General features: G+C 53.1%; 1 protein-coding gene across 1 annotated transcript; it reads left to right on the forward strand.

The window, feature by feature from the left end:
* Positions 1-8,775: 8,775 nt before the first annotated feature.
* On the forward strand, positions 8,776-9,711 carry LOC309584049 (olfactory receptor 14J1-like; the record flags this gene model as incomplete). The annotated part of the gene is made up of 1 exon (XM_082299953.1): positions 8,776-9,711. One exon carries the CDS (start codon positions 8,776-8,778, stop codon positions 9,709-9,711), a length of 936 nt encoding a protein of 311 aa, XP_082156079.1.
* Between the last annotated feature and the right edge of the window lie 14,497 nt (positions 9,712-24,208).

Consider the following 24,208-nt stretch of genomic DNA (forward strand, 5'->3'; position numbering starts at 1 on the left):
AGCTGACATTGCTCAACAGTCGTGGTAATTAAATAATATTCATGAAAATATTCTTCCATCGGCATGTATTTTGACTCAAATATTAACTGTGTCCAAGCGGTCTTCCAAAAGCCCTTGGTAAGAATTAAATCCCAAGAAACAGAGAAAAAGTTCTTAAACAACCATGCCAGGAAGTGTTTCAGTTCTTTTCGAGCTTGAATCAAGCTAAAATATACAAATGGTTGTTCAAGAATCTTTTTAAGATAAATGTCCATATGGGGCTCTGAGAGCCAAGAGTCTTCCCACGATTCCTCCATAGTTTAGAGATGGAATAGCAAAACAAAACCAAGAAGAGGAATCCAAAGTTTCTAGGGTTTACTCACACAAATCAGTCTCTTAGGGATCGGGGATGGTTCTGCTCACAATTCTCCATCATTTGTTACAGCGGGGATACTGTAAAACACATATATCAAACCAGCAGTCCCGTGGAAAAGAAATATATATGTGCATAGATTCTTGGTAGATGTTTCAGAGATGTTTATTTCTCCAGCCTCATGGCCGGAGCTCTGCAGAGGAACTGTTACAGTCACAGGACCAAGAGTCATTTGCCCGTGCAGGGAAACACAAACCAACCAATGGGGAACGAGGCTGACACTCGGCAGGGAAACCCCGTGCCTCCCCCCCAGTGTCCCTCTCCCAGGGCTACGTGGCGGGGCGGGAGACCCCAACACCAAGGAGCCTTTGCAACACCAAGGAGCCAGATGCGCATGGAAGCCAGGGTGCACTGAGACACAGCGGGGCCTTGTTGGAACCAAAGACACCTCTGCAAAAAGCAGGGGAGCTCCTAGAACCAAGGAGTCCATTGTTACAATAGAAAACCTATGGAACCAAGGGGCCATTGTGACACAGCAGGGCCACATGGAAGCAATTGTCCATTATGACAATGCGGATCGAAGGAGACCATGGTGACACTGCGGAACCTCATGGAAGCAAGGAGCCATTGTGACCCAGTGGGGCCTCATGGAATCAAGGAGACCATTGTGACACAGGTGATGCACATCAAGCCAAGGAGCCATTGTGACACTTTGGGCTTCTTCCCTTCAGCTCTGCAGCTGGCTGGCCCAGCCCACTGCACCATGTGCCACGTGCTCTCCTCAGGGCTCTGCCTGCACACAGGCCCAGGAGAAGTTTTCCTGTTTGTAAGGAAAGAATGGAAAAGCCGGAGCAGGTTTCCTAAACAACAAACCCCACATGCTCAGTCCAGGCTGCCTGCAATGATGTCCCCTTTCTAGAAGGGACACTGTGAGCAGGAATGATCTGTGGGAGCAGAATTGTCAGAGTCTTTCCACTGAATTCTCTGTCCCTGTCCTTTCCCTGCCTCTCTCTTGCAGATGGAAGCTGCTGGTGCCATTCTCAGCTTGAAGCCCTCTTTTGATGCAAGCACATGTTCCCAGGTGTGTTCAGCAGCTGTTGCTCAATGTTGATGCAAAGCTTTTGTGTTCCTCATGGAACCAAGGAGCCATTGTGACACTGCAGGGGCTCATGGGATCAAGGAGACAATTGTGACAGTACAGAACCTCCTAGAAACAAGACTCCATTGTGACACCGTGGGGAATCATGGAATCAAGGAGCCCATTGTGACACAGCCAGGCCGCAGGGAACCAATGGTCCATTGTTACAGTGCGGATTCAAGAAGACCATGGGGACAGCACGGAACCTCATGGAACCATACGTCCATTGGGACACAGCGGGGCCGCATGGAAACAAAGGGACCATTGTGGCAAAGCAAAGCCTAATGGAACCATGGAGAGTATTGTGACACTAAGGAAACTCATGGAACCAAGGCAACCAGTGGGACACAATGGAACCTCATGGAACCAAGGTTCCATGATGATTTTGTAGGGCCTCATGGATCACAGGATCCATTGTGACACGGCAGGACCTCATGGAACCAAGGAGCCTTTGTGATACTCCAGATGCGCATGGAAGCCAGGGTGCACTGAGACACAGCGGGGCCTTGTTGGAACCAAAGACACCTCTGCAAAAAGCAGGGGAGCTCATAGAATCAAGGAGTCCATTGTTACAATAGAAAACCTATGGAACCAAGGGGCCATTGTGACACAGCGGGGCCTCATGGAAGCAATTGTCCATTATGACAATGCAGATCAAAGGAGACCATGGTGACACTCCGGAACCTCATGGAACCAAGGGGCCATTGTGAAAATCTGGGCCTCAGTGGAAAAAAGGACATCGATAATCGTAATGAAGCTCATGGAAACTATGGGACATTGTGACACTGCAGAACCTCAGGGAGCCAGGGAGACCACACGGAGGAACCTTATGGAACCAAGGGGCCATTTTCACACTACGGAACCAAGGAGAGCATTGTTGACGGTACAAACCTCATGGAACCAAGGGGCCATTGTGACACTGCAGGGCCCTGTGGAACCAAATATTCATTGTGACACAGCGGGGCTGCTTGTAACCAATTGCGATACTGTGGATCCAAGAGACCACGGGGACACTACGACACTTCATGGAACCAAGGGGCTGTTGTGACACACCAAGGCCTCGTGGAACCAAGGAGAGCATTGTGGCAGAGCAGAACCAAGGAGGCCATTTGGACAGTATGGACCCTAAGAGAACCAAGGCTCCATTGTTATACAGCAGGGCCTCCTGAAACCAAGGAGCCATTGTGAACCTGTGGGGCATCATGGAGTCAAGGGCACCACTGCTACTGAAATCTGCTGGAGAGAAACCTTCTCACACAGTTTGGAGGATTTGAAAGCAGCTATTCTTTATTGCAGCATGGTGGTCACTTGGGTGATCCTTCATGCATGTGAGTGCACTGAGCATGGAGTGACCAGAGTTTATATCAGACACACTGATTACATATTCATTAGCTATCCCCACTTCCTTTGACTTTATTGGACATAGGTGTAGCCCTTATCACAAGTCCTATCTATTTCTCCAAGCCTGTGCTGTTCTGTCCCACTGTCCTTGATCAGAGTTATTCTGTCCTACTGTCCTTGTCACAGTGCTCGCCCCACATGAGGGGTGTCTGCAACCACCCCCAGCCAATGGGCTTGGGCTGGGCAAGTGTTCCCAAGGGAACAGAGATGGGACAGCTGGGCTGGACTGACCCCAGGGATGTTCCATTCTGCGTCACACCATGATCAGCAAGAAACTGCCACAAGCAGGAGGTGGAGGACATTAATTTCTTTTGTAAGACATTTTTCTTTCAAACAGCACCTACACATACAGAACCCTCTCCTGCCTCAAGGTGGTTGAACATTTTCCGCTGATAGGAGATTTCCTGTGCAGTTGCTTTGCCTCTGTTTGTGGCCTTTGCTTTTTGTGGTTGGTTTGTTTGTGGGGTTTTTGTGTGGTTGTGGGTGGGTTTTGCTTTGGTATTTTTGGTTGGGTTTTAGACTTTTTCCCTATTGATCTGCCTTTCTTCTGATGCATATGTTTTTTCTCTCTTTTCTTGTGGCTTGGTTGGCACCTGAAGGCAAAACAAATTGATCCAACTCAGTCCTCTTGCCCAATTATGTTTTGCAGTCACCATTAACTAGATGAGTTTGGTCACAGACTCCCTGCAACTTGGCAGCATCCACAAAGGCATTGAAAGTGCATTTCATCCCATTGTAGAGAGAATAGAAATGTTCCCCAGTGGTGCTCAAGGGCTGGCCACTGAGGGATGGTACCAGGGAGTGGCTGCCAAGAGGACTCTGGACCATGGATGACATTTGACCCTCATTGTTCAGCCCAATCCCCACCCACCCCATGTTCCACTTCTTCAGCCCAGCTCCCACCAACCTGGCTCTGAGGAGACCCCAGCAGACCCTAGCACAGCCCTGGCTGGAGTCTGGGCACACAACATGCCCTTCTTTTCCCTCCCACAGGGCTTCTGCAATCCCTGCCTTGTCCTGCCAGTGCCTGCAGTGGCTGCAGGAGGATTTGCCACATGCCCTTCCCTGCTGAGCCTGACCAGTCTGGGACTCTCCCAACACCTGGATGAGAAGGCCAGTTCTTTCCCATAGGAAGGAAAGCACAGAGCCCTGGTGTTTCAGGGGCAGATTAGAGGCAGCAACCAGAGGCCAAGTCTAGCCAGAGCTGTCTGTCTTGGCAGCTTTTGTCTGGGAGAAACCCTTGCATATAGGCAATTTTGGAGGAGAACTACCAGTTTTGGCCATGGGTGCCTGCACAGGAGGGACGGTTCTTTTCTGTAGGAAGGAATGCCCAGAGCCCCAGTGTGTGAAGGCAGGTGAGAGCCAGCCCTCAGGAAGCCAAAGGCAGCCAGACTTGCTGGTAATGGCAGCTTTTGTCTGGGAGCAATCCCTGGATATAGGGAATTTTGGAGGCAGAATCCCATTTGGGCCATGGGCACCTGGATGAGAAGAACAGTTCTTTTCCCTTTGAAGGAATGCCCAGAGCCCCAGGGTTTCAGGGGCACATGAAAGAGACCCTTGACATGCCAAGGTCAGTTGGAGCAGTCGGACCAAGCCAACCACACCTGTTACCTGTTCCCTCGGATCCACGGGGCCCCGCAGTGTCACAATGTTGGTGTCATACTGGGTCCTTGGCTCCATGAGGCCTCGCTGTGTCACACTGGCCTCTTGTTTCCATGGGGCCCCACAGTGTCCCAATGGTTCCCCCCTTGCTTCCATGGGGCCTTGCAGTGTCACAGGGGTCTCCTTGGTACCGCAGTATCACAATGGACTCTTGGTTCCATGGGGATTCACAATGTCAGAAGGTTCCTTGGTTCCACAAGGTCCTGCAGAGCCCCTTGATTCAAGGAGGCCTTGAAGTGTCATAATGGTCTTCTGAATTCCATGAGGCCCCGCAATATCACCATGGACCTTTGATTCCATGAGTCTCCACACCGTTACATGAATCCTTAGTTCCAAGGGGCCCTGTAGTGTCACAATGCTCTCCTTGGTTCCATGGTGCCACACAGTGACACAACGGCCCCTTGTGGCCTGAGGAGGTCCCATAGTGTCACAATGGTTCCTTGCTTCCATGAGGCCTTGTAGTGTCACAATGGACTCCTTGGTTCCATGGGGCTGCAAAGTGTCACAATGGCCCCTTGGTTCCATGGGGCCTGTGGTGTCACAACAGTCTCCGTGATTCCATAAGGCCCTGGCAGTGTCACAGTCGACCATTGGTTCCATGAGACCCCACAGTGTCACAAGGGCCCCTTGGTTCCATTGAGCCCCACAGTGTCACTATGGTCGCCTTGGTTCCACAAGGCCCTGAAGTGCCACAAGGTTCCTTTGGTTTCACAAGGCCTCAAAGTGTCAAAATGGCCCTTTGGATTCATGAGGCCCCACTGTGCCTCAATGGACCCTTGGTTCTGCAGTGTGAGAATGCCCCCTTGGTCCCTTGGAGCCTCACAGTGTCGCTGTTGTGCCCTTGGTTCCACAAGGCCCTGCAGGGCCACAATGGTCCTTAGGTTCCACGAGGCCTCCAAGTGTCACAATGGTCTGCATGGTTCCATGAAGCCCCACTGGCTCACAGTGGTGAAAGGAATGAGATCAATTTGTCTTTACAAACAAACTGTGGGTCTGCTCATAGGTAAAAGCCAGATACTGAGAGGTCAAAGAAACAGTGGGAGCAATTCAACTGATTGATGAAAGGAGTGAGAGGGATTTGTCTTTACAAACAAAGGGTGGGTCTGCTGATAGGTAATGATGGATACTGAGAGACGAAAGAAGCAATGGGAAGAACCATAAATTCCATAGGAAAAAAAAGGGAGGGGTATCCATTAGATGGGGTCTGTGTTAAGTGATTTGGGAAGTCTGTACCTCTCAAGTACCTCAGCCAATGGGCAAAGAGAGAGGGAAATGCAGCCAGGAAATCAGGAGAGAAAGGAGGCTGCATCCTCTAACAATTTGACAGATCCCAGGGGAATGCCCCATGGCCTCTCCCTTTATTCAAATACAGTAATGGGACTCCTCTGTCTCCTTTGTGGACATAAACCTCTGGTGTTTGTGGATTGATTTTTCCTGACAATGGCTTCCTTGGTTCCATGATGCCCTTTAATGTAACAATGGTCTCCTTGGTTCCACGGTGTCAGAATGGACCCTTGGTCCCATGGAGCCCACAGGGACACAATGGTGCCCTTGATTCCATGACGCCCCACTGTGCTGTAATGGCCCCTTGGTTATAGGAGGCTCTGCAGTGTCACAATGGCCCCTTGATTCCAGTGGGTCCCAAAGTGTCATCATGGTCTCCATTGTTCCATGAAGCCCCGCAATGTCGCTGTGGTCCCCTTGGTTCCAAAGGGCCCCACAGGGTCACAATGGACCCTTGGTTCCATGAGGTTCCTCAGTCACAAGGGACTCCTTGGATCTGCAGAGTCACAATGGCCCATTGGCTCCATGTGGCCACTCTGTGTCACAGTGGCTCATGGTTCCATGAGCGTTCATACTGTCAACAACCATCTCCTTGGTTCCACAGTGCCACCATGGATCCTTGGATCTGCACTATGACAATGGACCATTGGTTCCGTGGGGTCCCACAGTGTCACTGTTGACTCCTTGGTTCTGTGAGGCCCCGCTGTCACCAAATCTCCAAAATATCAGCATGAGACTCCTTAACACTAATTTGGTGTTAAAGAGAGCATCATTTATTCAGGCCTGAGCTCCAGCAGGGAATAACTCCTAACCTTACGTGGACACGTGACTCTACAAGTGTGTTGCTCACACACAGTCGCTACATGCGTATTACAATTCACCCATTTCCTTAAAACCCACCCCAAGTTCCCAGATTCAGTCCTTGTTTTTTGTAGCACTGCACCCTTGAGCCAGGTGTCTTCTTCTTCTCGTCCAACCGTCCCTGCTGGGAAAGCAGCCCCTGCATGCCTTGTTCCTCTGCTAAAAGTTCACAGACACGGCAAAAATGGAATGAACCCTTTTGGTATCAAGCGCAAGGCTTTGTGTGCCAAGGCAGAGGCAGGCAGGAGGCAGAGCTGCCAGCAAAGGAAGGGGCCAGCCAGGTGGGGCAGCCGGGGGGATGAGGACAGCCTGCAGGGACAGAGGCGCAGGGCAGGGACAGCGTGGCACAGCCTGGGCTGGAGAGGGCAGAGGGATGGGCAGCAGCTGCAAGGCCCTGGCAGAGCCAACTTGTGCAGCACTTGGGCCACGGCTGCTGGCCCTGGCCCTGACGCCAGCAGGAGACAAGGGACCCTTGCAGCCCTGGGGCCTCAGGGCCTCCTTGTCCCTGCTCAGCAGCCTGGCAGGGGCCGCCCCATGGTGCTGCCCTTGGCACTGCCCATCCCCACATCCCAGTGCCCCGGCAAGAGCCCTGAGCACTGAGGGAGGGACAGGATCTGCCTTGCCAGGGGCTGGGGCTCAGGCCTTGGCCCTTTGCATTCCTGAAACACAGCCAGCTTTGCTCAGCATCAGAGACACCTTTCCCTTGCTTGTCCCCCCTGTCATCACTGCCTGCAGTGTTCTGCTCTCACTGGAACCTGGGGACACTTTCTCAGTCCTATCCCTCAGTGGAACCCATTAAAACTTCAAGAAACTTTGGAGTTTGATTTTGACTTTGAATTCCTGAGAGGTTTCTTCATCTCCCTCTCAGGGACTGATGTTCAGAGCCTCAGCACCAAAGCCCCGAGAGGGTCATTACAGTCCTTGTGCTGTGGCTGTGCTGCTGAGCTGGGCCGGGCTCCTGGCACAGAGGCAGCTCCTGGCAAGCGGCAGCGCTGCACAGAGACAGCTCTGGCCAGGAGCAGCTCCTGGGCACAGCCCAGCAGGGCTGGGCCACTGCCTGCAGCCAGCCCGGGCACAGCACAGAGGCACAGAGAGCTTCAGTCAGTCAGGGCTGGGAAGATGCTGAGAAGTGACTGCGCGAGAATCATGGCCAGCCCTTGACACAGGAAGCCTCTGGCTGCAGGACAAGGCAGCTGCAGCTCCTGCAGTGATCTCCTCAAGCTGCAACATCCCAATGCCTACAGATTCTGTAAGTCCATCCTCTGATTATCTCCTGGCTACAGCAGCCAGGGGTGCCCAGGGCTGTCCTGCAGAGCAGGGTCCTGCAGCCCAGGGCGCTGAGCTGGGGCAGGGACTCTGCTGCCTGCCAGGGGCAGCTCTCAGCCGGCCCGGGGAGCTGCTCTCAGTGCTGGGGGACAAGGTGTGGGTGGAAGGAGACAGCTGGTCAGCCTTGCAAGTGTTCTTCTTGTGTGGTGGGGATGCTGCATTGCTCAGGACTGCTCCCAGCAGGACATTTAACTCCAGGATATTCCCTAGTAGATTATACAGGGAGCATAGCAAGGCAGGGAATGCATAAAAGGGAAGAATCCTGATTTTTAATTGACTGCTCTGGGTTGCCTGGAAGGGAAATTGCACATGGATGTTCATCTCTCAGTTCAGGTTGAGAAAAATCAAAAAATTTTTCTCTGAGATCTGAAGAAACCGGGCAGTGACAGAAATCAGCACAGGGTCCCTTCCAGGCAGCATCAGCGTCGCTTTTGCAGCCTCCTCAGGGGTGCTCTGACTTTGCCATCAGAGCCTGCAGAGCCAGAGCTGCCCCTGGGCAGTGGCCTGGGCTGGGAGGGGTCTGCAGGGCAGAGCTGAGCCCCCAGGGCCGGGCTGGGCTCTGGCAGCACTGGCAGGGCCCAGGCCTGGGCACAGGGAGCAGCTGCTGGCAGGGACAGCCCCAGGCAGCAGAGCCCTGGGCAGGCAGTGGGGGGAAAGTGCCACCAAGCTGGGCTGGGATGCTGAAAGTCCTCTGCAAAGCCAACTATTCCATGATTACTTTTTCTCAGATGCCCATGGCCAGAGGCAGCAAATGTCCAACAGCAGCTCCATCAGCCACTTCCTCCTGCTGCCATTGGCAGACACGCGGCAGCTGCAGCTCCTGCACTTCTGCCTCTTCCTGGGCATCTCCCTGGCTGCCCTCCTGGGCAACGGCCGCATCATCAGCGCCGTAGCCTGCGGCCAGCGCCTGCACAGCCCCATGTTCTTCTTCCTGCTCAACCTGGCCCTCACCGACCTGGGCTCCATCTGCACCACTGTCCCCAAAGCCATGCACAATTCCCTCTGGGGCACCAGACACATCTCCTACTCAGCATGTGCTGCTCAGCTCTTTTGCTTTGTGTTCTTCATCTCAGCAGAGTATTGTCTCCTCACCATCATGTGCTACGACCGCTACGTGTCCATCTGCAAACCCCTGCACTATGGGACCCTCCTGGGCAGCAGAGCTTGTGCCCACATGGCAGCAGCTGCCTGGGCCAGTGCCTTTCTCAATGCTCTGCTGCACACGGCCAATACATTTTCCCTGCCCCTGTGCCAGGGCAATGACCTGGGCCAGTTCTTCTGTGAAATCCCACACATCCTCAAGCTCTCCTGCTCACACTCCAACCTCCCGGAAATTGGGCTCATTTGGGTTAGTTTATCCTTAGGTTTTGGCTGTTTTGTGTTCATGGTTTTCTCCTATGTGCAGATCTTCAGGGCCGTGCTGAGGATCCCCTCGGAGCAGGGACAAAGGCACAAAGCCTTTTCCACGTGCCTCCCTCACCTGGCCGTGCTCTCCCTGTTCCTCAGCACTGGCTTTTTTGCCTACCTGAAGCCCCCCTCCATCTCCTCCCCATCCCTGGATCTGGCCCTGTCACTTCTGTACTCGGTGCTGCCTCCAGCCTTGAACCCCCTCATCTACAGCCTGAGGAACCAGGAGGTCAAGGCTGCAGTGTGGACACTGATGGCTGGACGATTTAAGAAACATTAAACTGGTTGCCAATTTCTGCAAATCACTTGTAATAAAACTCGTCTTTGATAGTTCTTGTTGGTTTGGTTCTGGGGATTTTTTCTGTCTTCAGTTATTTATTGTTTTCCACAAAGCAAGAGCAATCTTTCTTCCGTTTCTCCTTTTGTTTCTCTCCACCTTGGCTGTGGCCCCAGCCTGTGTCAATGAGGAGCTGTGCTCTCGGTGCCTTTAAATGAACTCAAGGATGTGCCAGCAAAGTTTCCAGCAGAGATGCCCCTTTAGTTGCCTTGTGTGGAGCTGCAGCAGCAATGTCTGTGTGCAGAGCTGGGGGCAGCTCAGGGGGGCACAGCAGCTGTGGCCAGGAGCAGCAGCCCTTGGTGCTGCCAGTGCTGCTCCCGTGCCACTGCCCCGCTGCCCTCCTGCCCCTCGTGTTGCTGCAGGGCCTGAGTGCTCTGGGGCTCGCTCCCAGCCCTGGGCTGGCAGTGCCGGGGCTGCAGCAGGGACAGGCCATGGGCACTGCTGGGGCAGCGCTGACGCCTCAGGGCAGGGCCTGGGGGCTCCAGGCTCCTTGCCTAGGCTCTCTCAAGAGCACGCCCAGGCCAGTGCTCAGCAGAGAAAACCCCCGTGAGCAGCCCCAGGGTGGCCGTGGGCAGGGTGGGGGCAACCAGCAGGGCTGGTGCTCTGCAGGGTCCCTGGGGGAGCCGGGAAGGAGCAGCAGAGCAGGGCCTGATCCATCCCCCCTGCGCTGGACACCCCCGGGCAGCGTCCCAGAGCGGCCTCATGCAGCTGCCAGCAACATCCCCCCTCTGCAGCCCTGGCCTCTGCCCAGCTCCCAGAGGGGCTGGATCCTTGCAGGCACACACACGGCAGGACTGGCTCAGGAGCCCCTGTTTGCACTGCACAGCCCAGGCGTGAGCACCCCACGCTGTTGCTGTGGGGAGATGAACCTGAGTGAGCACAAATGCCATCAGCCCCTGGGGGCCAGCAAGGGCTGGGGGACGGCAGGGAAACCTCTCAGCTTTGTCGGGGCCTCTCAAGTCAGCCAGAAAGTTTGTTCCCATCAGCTCTGAGTTTCCTGTCCCACTGCAGACGTTGTTGCTCAGAGCCAGGGCTGCCTGGCAGCCACCCCCAAAGAGCCCTGAGCATTTCCTCTGCTTCACCTTTGCTTTCTTTCCTCTCTCCTGCTCCACATTTCTTGCTCTTGCCCATCCCTGTCCCCTCCCCTGCAAACAGCCCAGCCCTGTTTGCCCTTTCCTCTCTGGCCCCACTCCCCATTGCAGTTGCTGCCTCGGCACCACGGGAACGTCCCTTGGGGAGCAGGATCATCCTACAAGTGCTGCAGGAATTGTCTGCAGAGCCCTGCAGTGCCTCGAGCTGTTCCCTTGCCAGAGGCACCAGAGGCCAGGGGGGCACATCTGGGCTGCTGTGTCTGGCTGTGGGGCTCCCTGTTGTGGGGCAGGGAGGAGGAGCTGGAGAGGCTCTGCAGGACTGACAGGATGGGCTTTGGGGCCCGTGTGGAGAAGCTGAGGGACAGGGGCTGCTGGACCTTCTGAAGAGAAGGCCCAGGGCTCATCCTGCAGCTGCTTCAAGGGGGGTTTCAGAGAATCACAGAATTAACCAGGCTGGAAAAAAGACCTTGGACATCATCAAGCCCAAGCCGTGCCCTGACACCTCCTTGTCTCCCCTGAGCCTCCTCTTCTCCAGGATAAACAACCCCAGCTCCCTCAGCTGCTCCTCACAGCACTTGTGCTCCAGACCCCTCACCAGCCTTGTTGCCCTTCTCTGGACACGCTCCAGCCCCTCAGTGTCCTTCCTAAATTGGGGGCCCAGAACTGGACACAGCACTCGAGGTGCGGCCGCACCAGTGCCCAGTCCAGGGGAAGAATCCCTGCCCTGGTCCTGCTGGCCACTCCATTCCTGATCCAGGCCAGGAGCCAATGGCCTTCTAGGCCACGTGGGCACACTGCTGGCTCATGTCCAGCCTGCTGTCCATCAGTGCCCCCAGGTCCCTTTCTGCCTGGCCGCTGTCCAGCCACTCTGTCCCCAGCCTGTAGCACTGCAGGGGTTGTTGTGGCCAAAGTGCAGGACCTGGCACTTGGTCTTGTTGAAGCTCCCATGGTTGGATTTGGGCCCTGGATCCAGCCTGTGCAGGTCCCTGTGCAGAGCCCTCCTACCCTCCAGCAGATCCACACTCGCACCCAGCTTGGTGTCATCTGCAGATTTGCTGGTGGTGCACTCAATGCCCTCATCCAGATCATCAATGAAGACATTTAAATCCACACTGGCTGGGTCTGATCCCTCGGCCACCCTGTAGATGCCGTGGGATGGCACTCAGGGTGATCTGTTCCATAACCTTGCTGGGCACCAAGGTCAGGCTGACAGGCCTGGAGTTGCCCAGATCCTCCTTCCAGCCCTTCTTGTGGATGGGCTCACATTGGCACCTCCAGTCCTCTGGGAGCTCCCCGGTGAGCCAGGGCTGATGGTAAATGATGGAGAGCGGCTTGGGGAGCTCATCCAGCAGCTCCCTCATCCCCCTAGGATGGATCCCATCTGCTCCCAGAGACACCTGTGAGCATCTGAGGGGCTCAGCAGTCACCAGCTGCTTCCTCCTGGATTACAGGGGCTCTTCTGCTCCCTGTCCCCATCTACCAGCCCAGGAGGCCACTTGTCCTGAGGACGCCCTGTCTCAATGTTGGAAACTGAGGCAAAGAAGGGGTTAAGTAGCTCAGCCTTCTCCTCATCTTTAGGTACTAAATTCCCTCCCCCATCTAACAGAGAATGGAGGTTCTCCTTGCCCTCCCTTTTGCCATTAATGTGTTCATAAAAATATTTTTTTTTGTCCATCACAGAATTGGCCTGATTGAGTTCTAACTGGGCTTTTGCCTCTCTACTTTTTTTCCTACATGACCTAAAAACTCCCTTAAACATTTCCTGAGACACCTGACCCTCCTTCCAAAGGTGGTGCACCCTCTTTTCTTCCCTGAGTGCCTTCAAAAGCTCCTTGCCCATCCAGGCTGTTTGTTTTCCTTGTTGGCTCATCTTTTGGCACACAGGGACAGTCTGTTCCTGCGCCTTCAAGATTTCTGTTTTGAAGCACTTCCATTTTTCCTGGACCCCTTTGTTTTTAAGTGCTGCTTCCCAAGGAACTCTCCAAATAAGTCTCTTGAATAGGCCAAAGTCTGCTGTGGCTTTTGTGCAGGCGGACAGAACAGCACACACTTGTTGTAATCCAAAGTGGTAGAAGTTTTTATTTTCTCTCCTGCTATTCTTACACCTCTTCACAATGGCTGTGGCCTATTGAGATTGGCTGCTGAGCAAACAATGACAAGGCTGTCTAACAAGCAATGACCATTCAGGCAGTAAAACAATCAGCTGTACAAGCAAAGGTAGAGCTGCTACATATGATCCACAAGCTCTTCCTTGTACACTCTCAAGGTCCCATTACAAGAACATCCTCTCCTTGTGTCCAGAACATCTTCTCTCATGGATTATCTTCTTGGCCTTCTCTGTGGCTTTCACTGAAGCTGCAAAATGTCCCTGTCATATTCTCACGGGTCAATTCTGACTGTCTTTAGGTCTCATTCTGTGAGGCCCCAGTCCAGCTGTCAGCCTCATCAGCCCAGCAGTGAGATTTGTGTCCCCTGGCTGTGGCTGCTGTCCCTGGCATTGAGGCCAATGAGCAGACACCAGTTCCTGCCAGCCCCAGGGCTTGTGGCCTCCTCCCACAGCCCACAGAGCTTTGGAGGGCTCCTGCTGCTCTCCTGCCCTCCCCATCGCACACCCCACATCCCAGTGCTGCGGGACAGCCACGAGCATCCTGTGAGGCCACCGATGCCCATTGCCAGGGGATGGGGTCAGGGCTTGGCTGTGCTGCTTGGCCAAGCCCAGGCAGGGCTTTCACAGCCCCATCCCAGAGCCCATTTCCCACCTGGAGCCGGGGGTGCCTCTGAGTTCTGCTTCCCCAGCCCCAGGGACGCTCTCCTTGTCTGCTCATTGCCCCCACGGTCTCTTGGCAGCGATGGCCTCAGTGGGGGCTGCTGACATCCTCAGCAACCTGGAGGTTGCTGCTCAATTTTACTTCTGCAGAGGCTTCTTCAGCCTTCAGCTCTTCAGGTCAGGAATTCAGTGCCAAAGGACCATTTACATTCAAAACACCCTAACAGGACAATCCCCCAGGATTCATTGAGGTCTTCAATTTTTTTCTGGGTAATTGGAGCGATTCCGGAAGTGTTTTCAAAATGAACATATTATATTAAAAAATTAATGAAATAGTATCTTTGTTCCACAGTTTATTCTTTTCCTGTTTATACATTAATTCAAAACACCCTAACAGGACAAGCCCCTGGGAATCATTTCTGCCTTCAATTCTTTTGTGGTTAATTAGACAGATTTCAGAAGTCTATTCAATGTGAATGTACTGTGGTAACAATACAAGGAGAAATGATTTCTCTTCTGTGCCCTGTTTACCTTCTTCCTGTTATACACTGATATCGGGGATCTCCAGCTGATATTGATCCTGGCTCCTCCTAATGCAGTCGGAATAGATCTGAACATCAAGGCCCTTTATGGCTGACAATCAATCACACTTTGTCCCTACCCCCACCCCACCATTTCCCTCCTCCAACCCCTGGCACTCAGAGCAGCCTCGTGCAAAGCTGAGCTTCCTCCACTCCAGGCTGTGCCTGCAGCTTTCAGCTCCTTGGCACCAACTCCCACCTGCTCTCCTTGGAGAAGGAGCTGCCCGAGACACAGAGGGATGTTCATTTCTTGTCAGCAAACAGAACCAAGGGAAGGCACAGCTCCATAAAAAACAGAAGTCCAGCCCAAGGAGTGCTGGGGAATGGAGTCACATCCAGGGCTGGCCCCAGGGCTCAGCATTGGGGCCAGCTCAGTTCAATCTCTTTCTTGCTGATCTGGACGAGGGCATAGAGGGCACCCTCAGCCAGGTCCCAGGTGACCCCAGGCTGGCTGGGAGTGTGGCTGTGCTGGAGGGCAGGAAGCTCTGCAGAGGGACCTGGACAGGCTGCAGCGATGGGCCCAGGACAGCTGGATGAGGTTCACCAAGGCCAAGGGCCAGGTCCTGCCCTGGGCTCACAACCACCCCAAATCCCTGCCTGGGCCCTGCCCCTGATCCCCACAGCCTGTCCTGTTCCCTTCATCCCTCCATTGCCAGGGACTTTCTGGGACAGGGGAGCTCTGCTCTGGGTATGGAGGGAGGTCCGAGTGCCACCACTGGAGTGGGAACCACAACTCATCAGGTTTGTGTCCTTTGGGGGTCAGGAACTGCTGAGACTCAGAGGCACAGAAAGTTTCTCTTCATGGCCCACATCAAAAAAGGTAAACATGATACAATTTAAAAACCATCAAATCTCATCCCTCAGCTTTGAGAGAGGTCCCAGCAACATCTGAAGTGTCCACCATTCTCAAGGGATTTCCATAAAAGAACAGTTTTATACAAAGACATGAGAAAAGGTGATTCTAGAAGATAGAAACACAATTAAGGTGTCGACTGATGAGTTATTTAAACTTCAGAAAGTCTGGGAAACTCCCCGATGCTCCAAGTATGAAGGCAGTCAATGGAGAGGCACTGGAATGAGCTAGAGAGGAACTGGAGGAGGAAATCTGGGAGCAATGGGAAGGACACAGATCCTGCTGCTCTGGTGAACAGATGTCCTTAGACATGGCCATTAAACAGGAGAGGTGGAAACACCTGAGTGAAGAGGGACATGAAATAATAGACAGAATAGTGGTAACACAAGGAGAGGGGAAGATCAGTGTTTCTTCTCCTGCCATCCGTACACTTCCTGGAAATTCCTGTTCTCTCCTGGTGGGAAAATTTGCCATTTCCTAAAAGCACTCAAATGACCCAGCTAATGAGGATGTGCTCGTGCACCTCGCAAGCTGCAGGTCCCTGGCAGCCCCAGAGGGCTCCTGTCCCATAAACATCTGCTCTGCTCCAGTCTGAAACAGGGAGCAGCATCGTCCCGAGATCATCAGAGAGCTGAGGTTGGAAGGGACCTCAGCAAGTCTGCAGCCCAACCTGGCAGAAACTGGCTCAGACCAAGGCTTGATTTGCTCTGGATTGGAAAATCCCAAAGGGCAGGGACGGGGCAGCATCTCAGCACCTGGCTGAGCCCATGGGAACAAAGGCTTCCTCATGTCCTGGCTGAACCTCCCCTCATTCCCCTGCCACCCATTGGCTTTTGTCTCTCACCAGGCCCCCGGGGAAGAGCCTGGCTCTGTGTTCTCCATCACCTCCTGGGTGGCAGTGCCAGGCTGGGATGCGGAGCCCCTCAGCCTTCCCTTCTTGGGGCTGGACAAGGCCAGCTCCCTCAGCCTCTCCTCAGAGCCAAAGGGCTCCAGCCCCAGCTTGGAGGCCCTTCCCTAACCCTGCTCCAGCTGCCAGACATCTTTGCTGCCCTGGGGAACCCAAACCAGGCCACAGTGACCGGGATAATGCACGTCCTTGATGTCCTGGTCACACAGCCCCGGCCCCTTTTCCCCATGTCCAGCTCTGGGGGTTGATTTGTGGAACCTCCTTGGGGGAGGCTGCAGTGCTGGGGGACAGGAGGGAGCTGGGGGGAGAGGGGACCCTGCTCTGCACGAGCAGCAGGGGAGACTTCTCTGGGGGGTGGAAATTTGCGGGGGGCCGGAGCGGAGTGACCAACCCAGTGACCTCCCACAGCCTCTCTGTGATGTCACACAGCCCCCCTGTGATGTCACAGCCCACTCTGCTATCACAGTTTGCTCTAGGATTTCACAGCCCTCTCTGTGATGCCACGGCATGCTCTGCGATGTCTCACAGCCCCCCTGGGATATCACAGCCCACTCTGTTATGTCCCACAGCTGCCCTGGCATGTCCAAGCCTGCTCTCTGATGTCATACAACTGCTCTGTGATGTCACACAGTCCCCTCTATGATGTCGGAGCTGCTCAATGACCTCACATAACCCACTCTGTGGTGTCAGAGCCCACTCTGTGACCTCCCACAACCCATTCTATGATATCACACAGCCCCTTTCTGACATCACTCCTGCTCTGTGCCTCTATCACACACAGCCACAGAGGTGCCTCTGTGACACAGCCCCCTCTGGGACATCACACAGCCCCTCTCTGACCTCACAGCCCCCTCTCTGGAATGTATCCGTGATTCGTTAAATCCCGATATCCATGGACAAAAGACCCTCTAACTAATTAAAGTTAGAAAGTGGTGTGTTTATTCAGGCACCGGCAGGCGGCATGGGAGCAGCCTCCTAAAGACATGCCAGCCAAGTACAAGGTTCTCTGTTCTCTATTACTCAAAGTTTTACATCTTCTACATATGTATGACCCCAGCACCTCCCATCCTCTGCTTTGTATTAAAATGAGATCATTGGTCTTTCATGTATGCACAGTTTCTCTCTTGAATTGGGTCAGTGGTCTCGAATTGGGTCAGTGGTCCTGAAAGATGAAGTCAGGAATGGCTTCCTCACAGTGACCTTTTCACCTCCTTGCTGTTGGCAGGCCTTCATGACCTCTTGGTGCAGCCCAAGATCTTCTACTTTTGATTAATTATTATGAAACCCAGGAACTGTTCTTAGTTCTATTGGTCTCAGTGAGTTTCAATTTGTTTTGATGACAGTTCATTTATTCTGTTTCCTCCTAAAAACAAAACTTTTAACACAATATCATGGCAAATAATGCATCACTTAGCTCTGGCTTAGGCATCTACTAATCATAAACTTGCCTTTTTTTTCTACTCTATAACTTAGTTATAAAAATTTCTCCTAATTCTTCATTAGAATCTTAACCTTTTAGAACCTTGACTTAGTCACCCCATGGGGAATCATGGAATCAAGGAGCCCATTGTGGCACAGCGAGGCCGCATGGAACCAATGGTCCATTGTTACACTGCGGATTCAAGAAGACCATGGGGACAGCACGGAACCTCATGGAACCATACGTCCATTGGGACACAGCAGGGCCGCATGGAAACAAGGGGACCATTGTGGCAAAGCAGGGCCTCATGGAAGCATGGAGAGCATTGTGACATTGTGGGGAATCATGGAAGCATGGAGAGCATTGTGACAGTAAGGAAACTCATGGAACCAAGGCGACCAGTGGGACACAATGGAACCACATGGAACCAAGGCTCCATGATGACTTTGTAGGGCCTCATGGATCACAGGATCCATTGTGACACAGCAGGACCTCATGGAACCAAGGAGCCTTTGTGATACTCCAGATCCTCATGGAACCCAGGGTGCACTGAGACACAGCGGGGCCTTGTTGGAACCAAAGACACCTCTGCAAAAAGCAGGGGAGCTCATAGAACCAAGGAGTGCATTGTTACAGTAGAAAACCTATGGAACCAAGGAGCCATTGTGACACTCTGGGCCTCAATGGAAAAAGGACATTGTTGATAGCAATGAACCTCATCGAAACTATGGGACATTGTGACACTACAGAAACTCATGGAGCCAAGGAGACCACATAGAGGAACCTTTTGGGACCAAGGGGCCATTTTCACACTACGGAACCAAGGAGACCATTGTTGATGGTACAAACCTCAGGGAACCAAGGGGCCATTGTTATACTGCGAGGCCTCATGGAACCAAGGGGCCATTGTGACACTGCAGGGTCCTGTGGAACCAAATATTCATTGTGACACAGCGGGGCTGCTTGTAACCAATTGTGATACTGTGGATCCAAGAGACCACGGGGACACTACGGCACTTCATGGAACCAAGGGGCTGTTGTGACACACCAAGGCCTCGTGGAACCAAGGAGAACATTGTGGCAGAGCAGAACCAAGGAGGACAGTATGGACCCTAAGGGAGCCAAGGCTCCATTGTTATACAGCAGGGCCTCCTGAAACCAAGGAGCCATTGTGAACCTGTGGGGCATCATGGAGTCAAGGGCACCACTGCTACTGAAATCTGCTGGAGAGAAATCTTCTCACACAGTTTGGAGGATTTGAAAGCAGCTATTCTTTATTACAGCATGGTGGTCACTTGGGTGATCCTTCATGCATGTGAGTGCACTGAGCATGGAGTGACCAGAGTTTATATCAGACACACTGATTACATATTCATTAGCTATCCCTACTTCCTTTGACTTTATTGGACATAGGTGTAGCCCTTATCAGAAGTGCTATCTATTTCTCCAAGGCTGTGCTGTTCTGTCCTACTGTCCTTGATCAATGTTGTTCTGTCCTACTGTCCTTGTCACAGTGCTCGCCCCACATGAGGGGTGTCTGCAACCCCCCCCAGCCAATGGGCTTGGGCTGGGCAAGTGTTCCCAAGGGAACAGGGATGGGACAGCTGGGCTGGACTGACCCAAGGGATGTTCCATTCCGTGTCACACCGTGATCAGCAAGAAACTGAGAGAAGCAGGAGGTGGAGGGCATTAATTTCTTTTGTAAGACATTTTTCTTTCAAACAGCACCTACACATACAGAACCCTCTCCTGCCTCGAGGTGGTTGAGGATTTTCTGCTGATAGGAGACTTCCTGTGCATTTGCTTTGCCTCTGTTTGCGGTTTTTGCTTTTTGTGGTTGGTTTATTTGTGGGGTATTTGTGTGATTTTGGGTGGGTTTTGCTTTGGTATTTTTGGTTGGTTTTTGGTCTTCTTCCCTATTGAACTGCCTTTCTTCTGATGCATATGTTTTTTCTCCCTTTTCTTGTGGCTTGGTTGGCACCTGATGGCAAGACAAATGTATCCAACTCAGTCCACTTGCCCAATTATGTTTTGCAGTCACCATTAACTAGATGAGTTTGGTCACAGACTCCCTGTAACTTGGCAGCATCCACAAAGGCATTGAAAGTGCATTTCATCCCATTGTAGAGAGAATAGAAATGTTCCCCAGTGGTGCTCAAGGGCTGGCCACTGAGGGATGGCACCAGGGAGTGGCTGCCAAGAGGACTCTGGACCATGGATGACATTTGACCCTCATTGTTCAGCCCAATTCCCACCCACTCCATGTTCCATTTCTTCAGCCCAGCTCCCACCAACCTGGCTCTGAGGAGACCCCAGCAGAGCCTGGCACAGGCCTGGCTGGAGTCTGGGCACACAACATGCCCTTCTTTGCCCTCCCACAGGGCTTCTGCAATCCCTGCCTTGTCCTGCCAGTGCCTGCAATGGCTGCAGGAGGATTTGCCACATGCCCTTCTGTCTTGGTTTTGAAAGGTGTCTGCTAAGGAAGGCAGAAGCCTCCCTTGAAGTGGCAGATATAAGCCCTTTCCCTCTGAGTTATTATAATTTTGAAATCAAGGGCCTTTAGGCAAAGATGTGGGAAAATAGGAGTAACAGTTCTTTACTCTCTCTCTCTATATATATATATATAACCAGTCAAACAAAAGAACAACTATGGCAGTAGCAGCAATCACAAACCCAGTCCCAGCCTTCTCAGCTGTCAGGCCCTTTCCCCTCGGGTGCAGTTCCGCTCGCAGCCGGCAGGGGCGCTGGCGGCTCCCGGTGAGCAGGGCAGGTGCGATGGTTCCCCCGCGGCTGCAGGGGGCGCTCCGGAGCGAGCTCGGGGAGCACGCGGCACTGGTGCCCTGGGATCCCGGGGAAGGATGGAACAAAGGCTTCCCAAACCGCTGGGCAGCTGATCCCGGACTCTCGGGAACAGCAGGCTGGAGCGGCAGGCTGGAGCAGCAGGCACAAACACAAATCCCGGGTGGCAGATGAGATGTATCCAAAAGGGGAACCCCCCGGAGGTCTGAGCAGGCAGGGCAAGCACAGCTACAATGCAGCGAAAGCTCGAAGCAGGAGCGGGGCAGGGCGGCCACAGCCCGGCCTCCAGCAGGGCAGGGAAAGCGGCTTTTGGGATCCCGGCGTTGTTTCCAGCAGAAAGAAAAATGGCCGAAAAAAGGAACCAGCAGCTCCTTTCTCTCCAGCTTCTCTCTCCGGATGCTGAGAGCGAACTGAACCCACACCCAGGTGAAACAAAAGAGTGGCCAGGCCCTTTTGTTTCTCTTAAGCACCCAGCGATTTATCGTCTTAATAACCGAATAGGGGAAAATTCCTTTAACAGAAAAAAACTAGATCTCTTAAAACCCCAACATTATCCACCTTGATTTTTTTCCCATACTAACATGTTACATGAAACTTAACCTTTTTAACCATATAAATACATGCATCACCCAAATTATATACATATATACATGCTCATACTGATACAAGTACAGAGCCACGTGTAGTTCACTCTAAAACAAGGTCTCCTTGCGGTATGCATCGGGTCTCTCCATGCCTTTGCATCACCCACCAGGTGCAACCTGGTCCCTGAGCAAAAACAACCCCACAGATGGGTTTGTCTTTGCTCAAGGCAGACTTTACCCAAACAGTTTTTCCAAGCATACCTCTCATGTGCACCACTGGAACCTTATCCCCGTCTGTTGTTTGTAGGGGTTCGGATTGGGCAGGGCCTGCTCGGCTGGTGGAGCCTCGGGTGTTAACTAACCAGGTGGCTCTTGCTAAATGCACCTCCCAGTTTTTGAAAGTCCCCCCACCCAGTGCCTTCAAGGTGGTTTTAAGCAGTCCATTACACCGCTCAACCTTCCCAGCTGCTGGTGCATGGTAAGGGATGTGGTACACCCACTCCATGCCATGTTCTCTAGCCCAGGTGTTAATAAGGCTGTTCTTGAAATGAGTCCCATTGTCAGACTCGATTCTCTCAGGGGTGCCATCCCTCCAAAGGACTTGCTTTTCCAGGCCCAGGATGGTGTTCCGGGCAGTAGCGTGAGGCACAGGGTAGGTCTCCAGCCATCCAGTGGTGGCTTCTACCATTGTGAGCACAGCACTTGCCTTGGCGGGTTTGAGGCAGTGTGATGTAATCAATCTGCCAGGCCTCCCCATACTTGTATTTGGACCATCGCCCACCATACCGCAAGGGCTTCACCCGCTTGGCCTGCTTGATCGCAGCGCATGTCTCACAATCATGGACCACCTGGGAGATACTGTCCATGGTCAGATCCACCCCTCGACCTCGTGCCCACTTATAGGTGGCATCTCTGCCCTGATGACCTGAGGCATCATGGGCCCATCGAGCTAGGAACAGCTCTCCTTTATGTTGCCAAACCAAGTCTATCTGGGACACCTCTATTTTCGCAGCCTGATCTACCTGCTTGTTGGCACGATGTTCTTCATTAGCCCGGCTCTTGGGGATGTGAGCATCTACATGACGGACCTTCACGGATAGCTTCTCTACCCGAGTGGCAATGTCTTTCCACTCCTCAGCAGCCCAGATTGGTTTTCCTCTGTGCTGCCAGTTTGCCTTATTCCACCTTTCCAGCCAACCCCACAAAGCGTTGGCTACCATCCATGAATCAGTGTAGAGGTAGAGCTTTGGCCACTTCTCTCTTTCAGCTATGTCCAGAGCTAATTGGACAGCTTTGAGCTCAGCAAATTGGCTCGATCCACCTTCTCCTTCAGTAGCCTGTGCAACTTGTCATGTGGGGCTCCATACAGCGGCTTTCCATTTCCGGCTAGCGCCTACAATTCGGCAGGAACCATCAGTGAAGAGGGCATATTGTCTTTCACTCTCTGGTAGCTCGTTATATGGTGGGGCTTCTTCGGCACGTGTCACCTGCTCCTCTTCTTCCTCAGAAGATAACCCAAAAGTCTCACCTTCCGGCCAGTTCGTAATTATTTCCAAGATCCCAGGGCGACTTGGGTTTCCAATTCGGGCACGCTGCGTGATGAGGGCGATCCATTTGCTCCAAGTAGTGTCGGTGGCGTGATGCGTGGAGGGAACCTCTCCTTTGAACATCCACCCCAGCACCGGTAGTCGGGGTGCCAGGAGGAGTTGTGCCTCTGTGCCAATTACTTCTAAGGCAGCTTGGACCCCTTCATAAGCTGCCAAGATTTCTTTCTCTGTGGGAGTGTAGTTGGCTTCAGATCCTCTGTAGCTTTGGCTCCAGAATCCCAGTGGTCGGCCCTGAGTCTCACCAGGCACCTTCTGCCAGAGGCTCCAGGACAGACCATTGTTCCCGGCTGCAGAGTAGAGCACATTCTTCACCTCTGCTCCTGTCCTGACTGGGCCAAGGGCTACCGCATGAGCGATTTCCTGCTTGATCTGGACGAAGGCTTGCTGCTGTTCAGGGCCCCAGTGGAAATCGTTCTTCTTGCAGGTAACCAGGTAGAGAGGACTCACGATCTGGCTGTACTCCGGAATGTGCATTCTCCAGAAACCTATGGCACCTAGGAAAGCTTGTGTTTCCTTCTTGTTGGTCGGTGGAGACATTGCTGTGATCTTATTGATGACCTCAGTGGGAATCTGATGCCGTCCATCTTGCCACTTTACTCCCAGGAACTGGATCTCTCGGGCAGGTCCCTTGACTTTGCTCTTCTTGATGGCAAAACCAGCTTGCAGGAGAATTTGAATTATTCTCTCTCTCCAACACTTCTGTTGCGGTGTTCCCCCACACAATGATGTCATCAATGTACTGCAGATGTTCTGGAGCCTCACCCTTTTCTAGTGCAGCCTGGATCAGTCCATGACAGACGGTGGGACTGTGCTTCCACCCCTGGGGCAGTCGGTTCCAGGTGTACTGCACACCCCTCCAGGTGAAGGCAAACTGAGGTCTGCACTCTGCTGCCAGAGGAATGGAGAAAAATGCATTGGCAATGTCAATAGTGGAGTACCACTTCACTGCTTTGGACTCCAGCTCGTACTGGAGCTCCAACATGTCAGGCACGGCAGCGCTCAGCGGTGGAGTCACTTCATTCAAGGCATGATAGTCCACAGTCAATCTCCATTCCCCATCAGACTTGTGCACAGGCCAGATGGGGCTGTTGAAGGGTGAGTGGGTCTTGCTGACCACCCCTTGACTCTCCAGCTCACAGATCATCTTGTGGATGGGGATCACATTATCTCGATTTGTCCGATACTGCCGGCGGTGCACTGTCGAGGTGGCAATTGGCACTCGTTGCTCTTCCACTTTCAGGAGCCCAACTGCAGAAGGATTCTCTGATAGTCCAGGCAGGGTGTTCAATTGCCTAATGCCCTCTGCCTCCACAGCAGCAATCCCAAATGCCCACCTGAGTCCTTTTGGGTCTTTGTAATAGCCATTCCAGAGGAAGTCTATGCCCAGAATACACGGGGCCTCTGGGCCGGTCACAATCGGATGCTTTTGCCACTCCTTCCCAGTCAGGCTCACCTCAGCTTCCAAAAGGGTCAACTGCTGTGATCCCCCGGTCACCCCAGCGATGGATACAGGTTCTGGCCCCACATGTCCCGATGGCATTAAAGTACACTGTGCCCCAGTATCGACCAATGGATCACATTTTTGTGGCTCCGATGTGCCAGGCCATCGAATCCACACCGTCCAGAAAACTCGGTTCTCCCGTGCCTCTTCCTGGCTAGAGGCAGGGCCCCTCTGGCCGTGGTTATCATTCTTTCCCTGGGCGTACATGCTCGAGGTACCTTCAAGGGGATCTGACATATCATCCTCCCTTCTGTAATACCTGGCAGCTCGGTCACGGGGGGCTGAGGCTACCTTCACCTTAGTGGAACCCCCTCGGTTAGTGCCTCCCTC

Source organism: Coloeus monedula, assembly GCF_965178545.1.
Source record: "Coloeus monedula genome assembly, chromosome: 35".
NCBI classification, from domain to species: domain Eukaryota; kingdom Metazoa; phylum Chordata; class Aves; order Passeriformes; family Corvidae; genus Coloeus; species Coloeus monedula.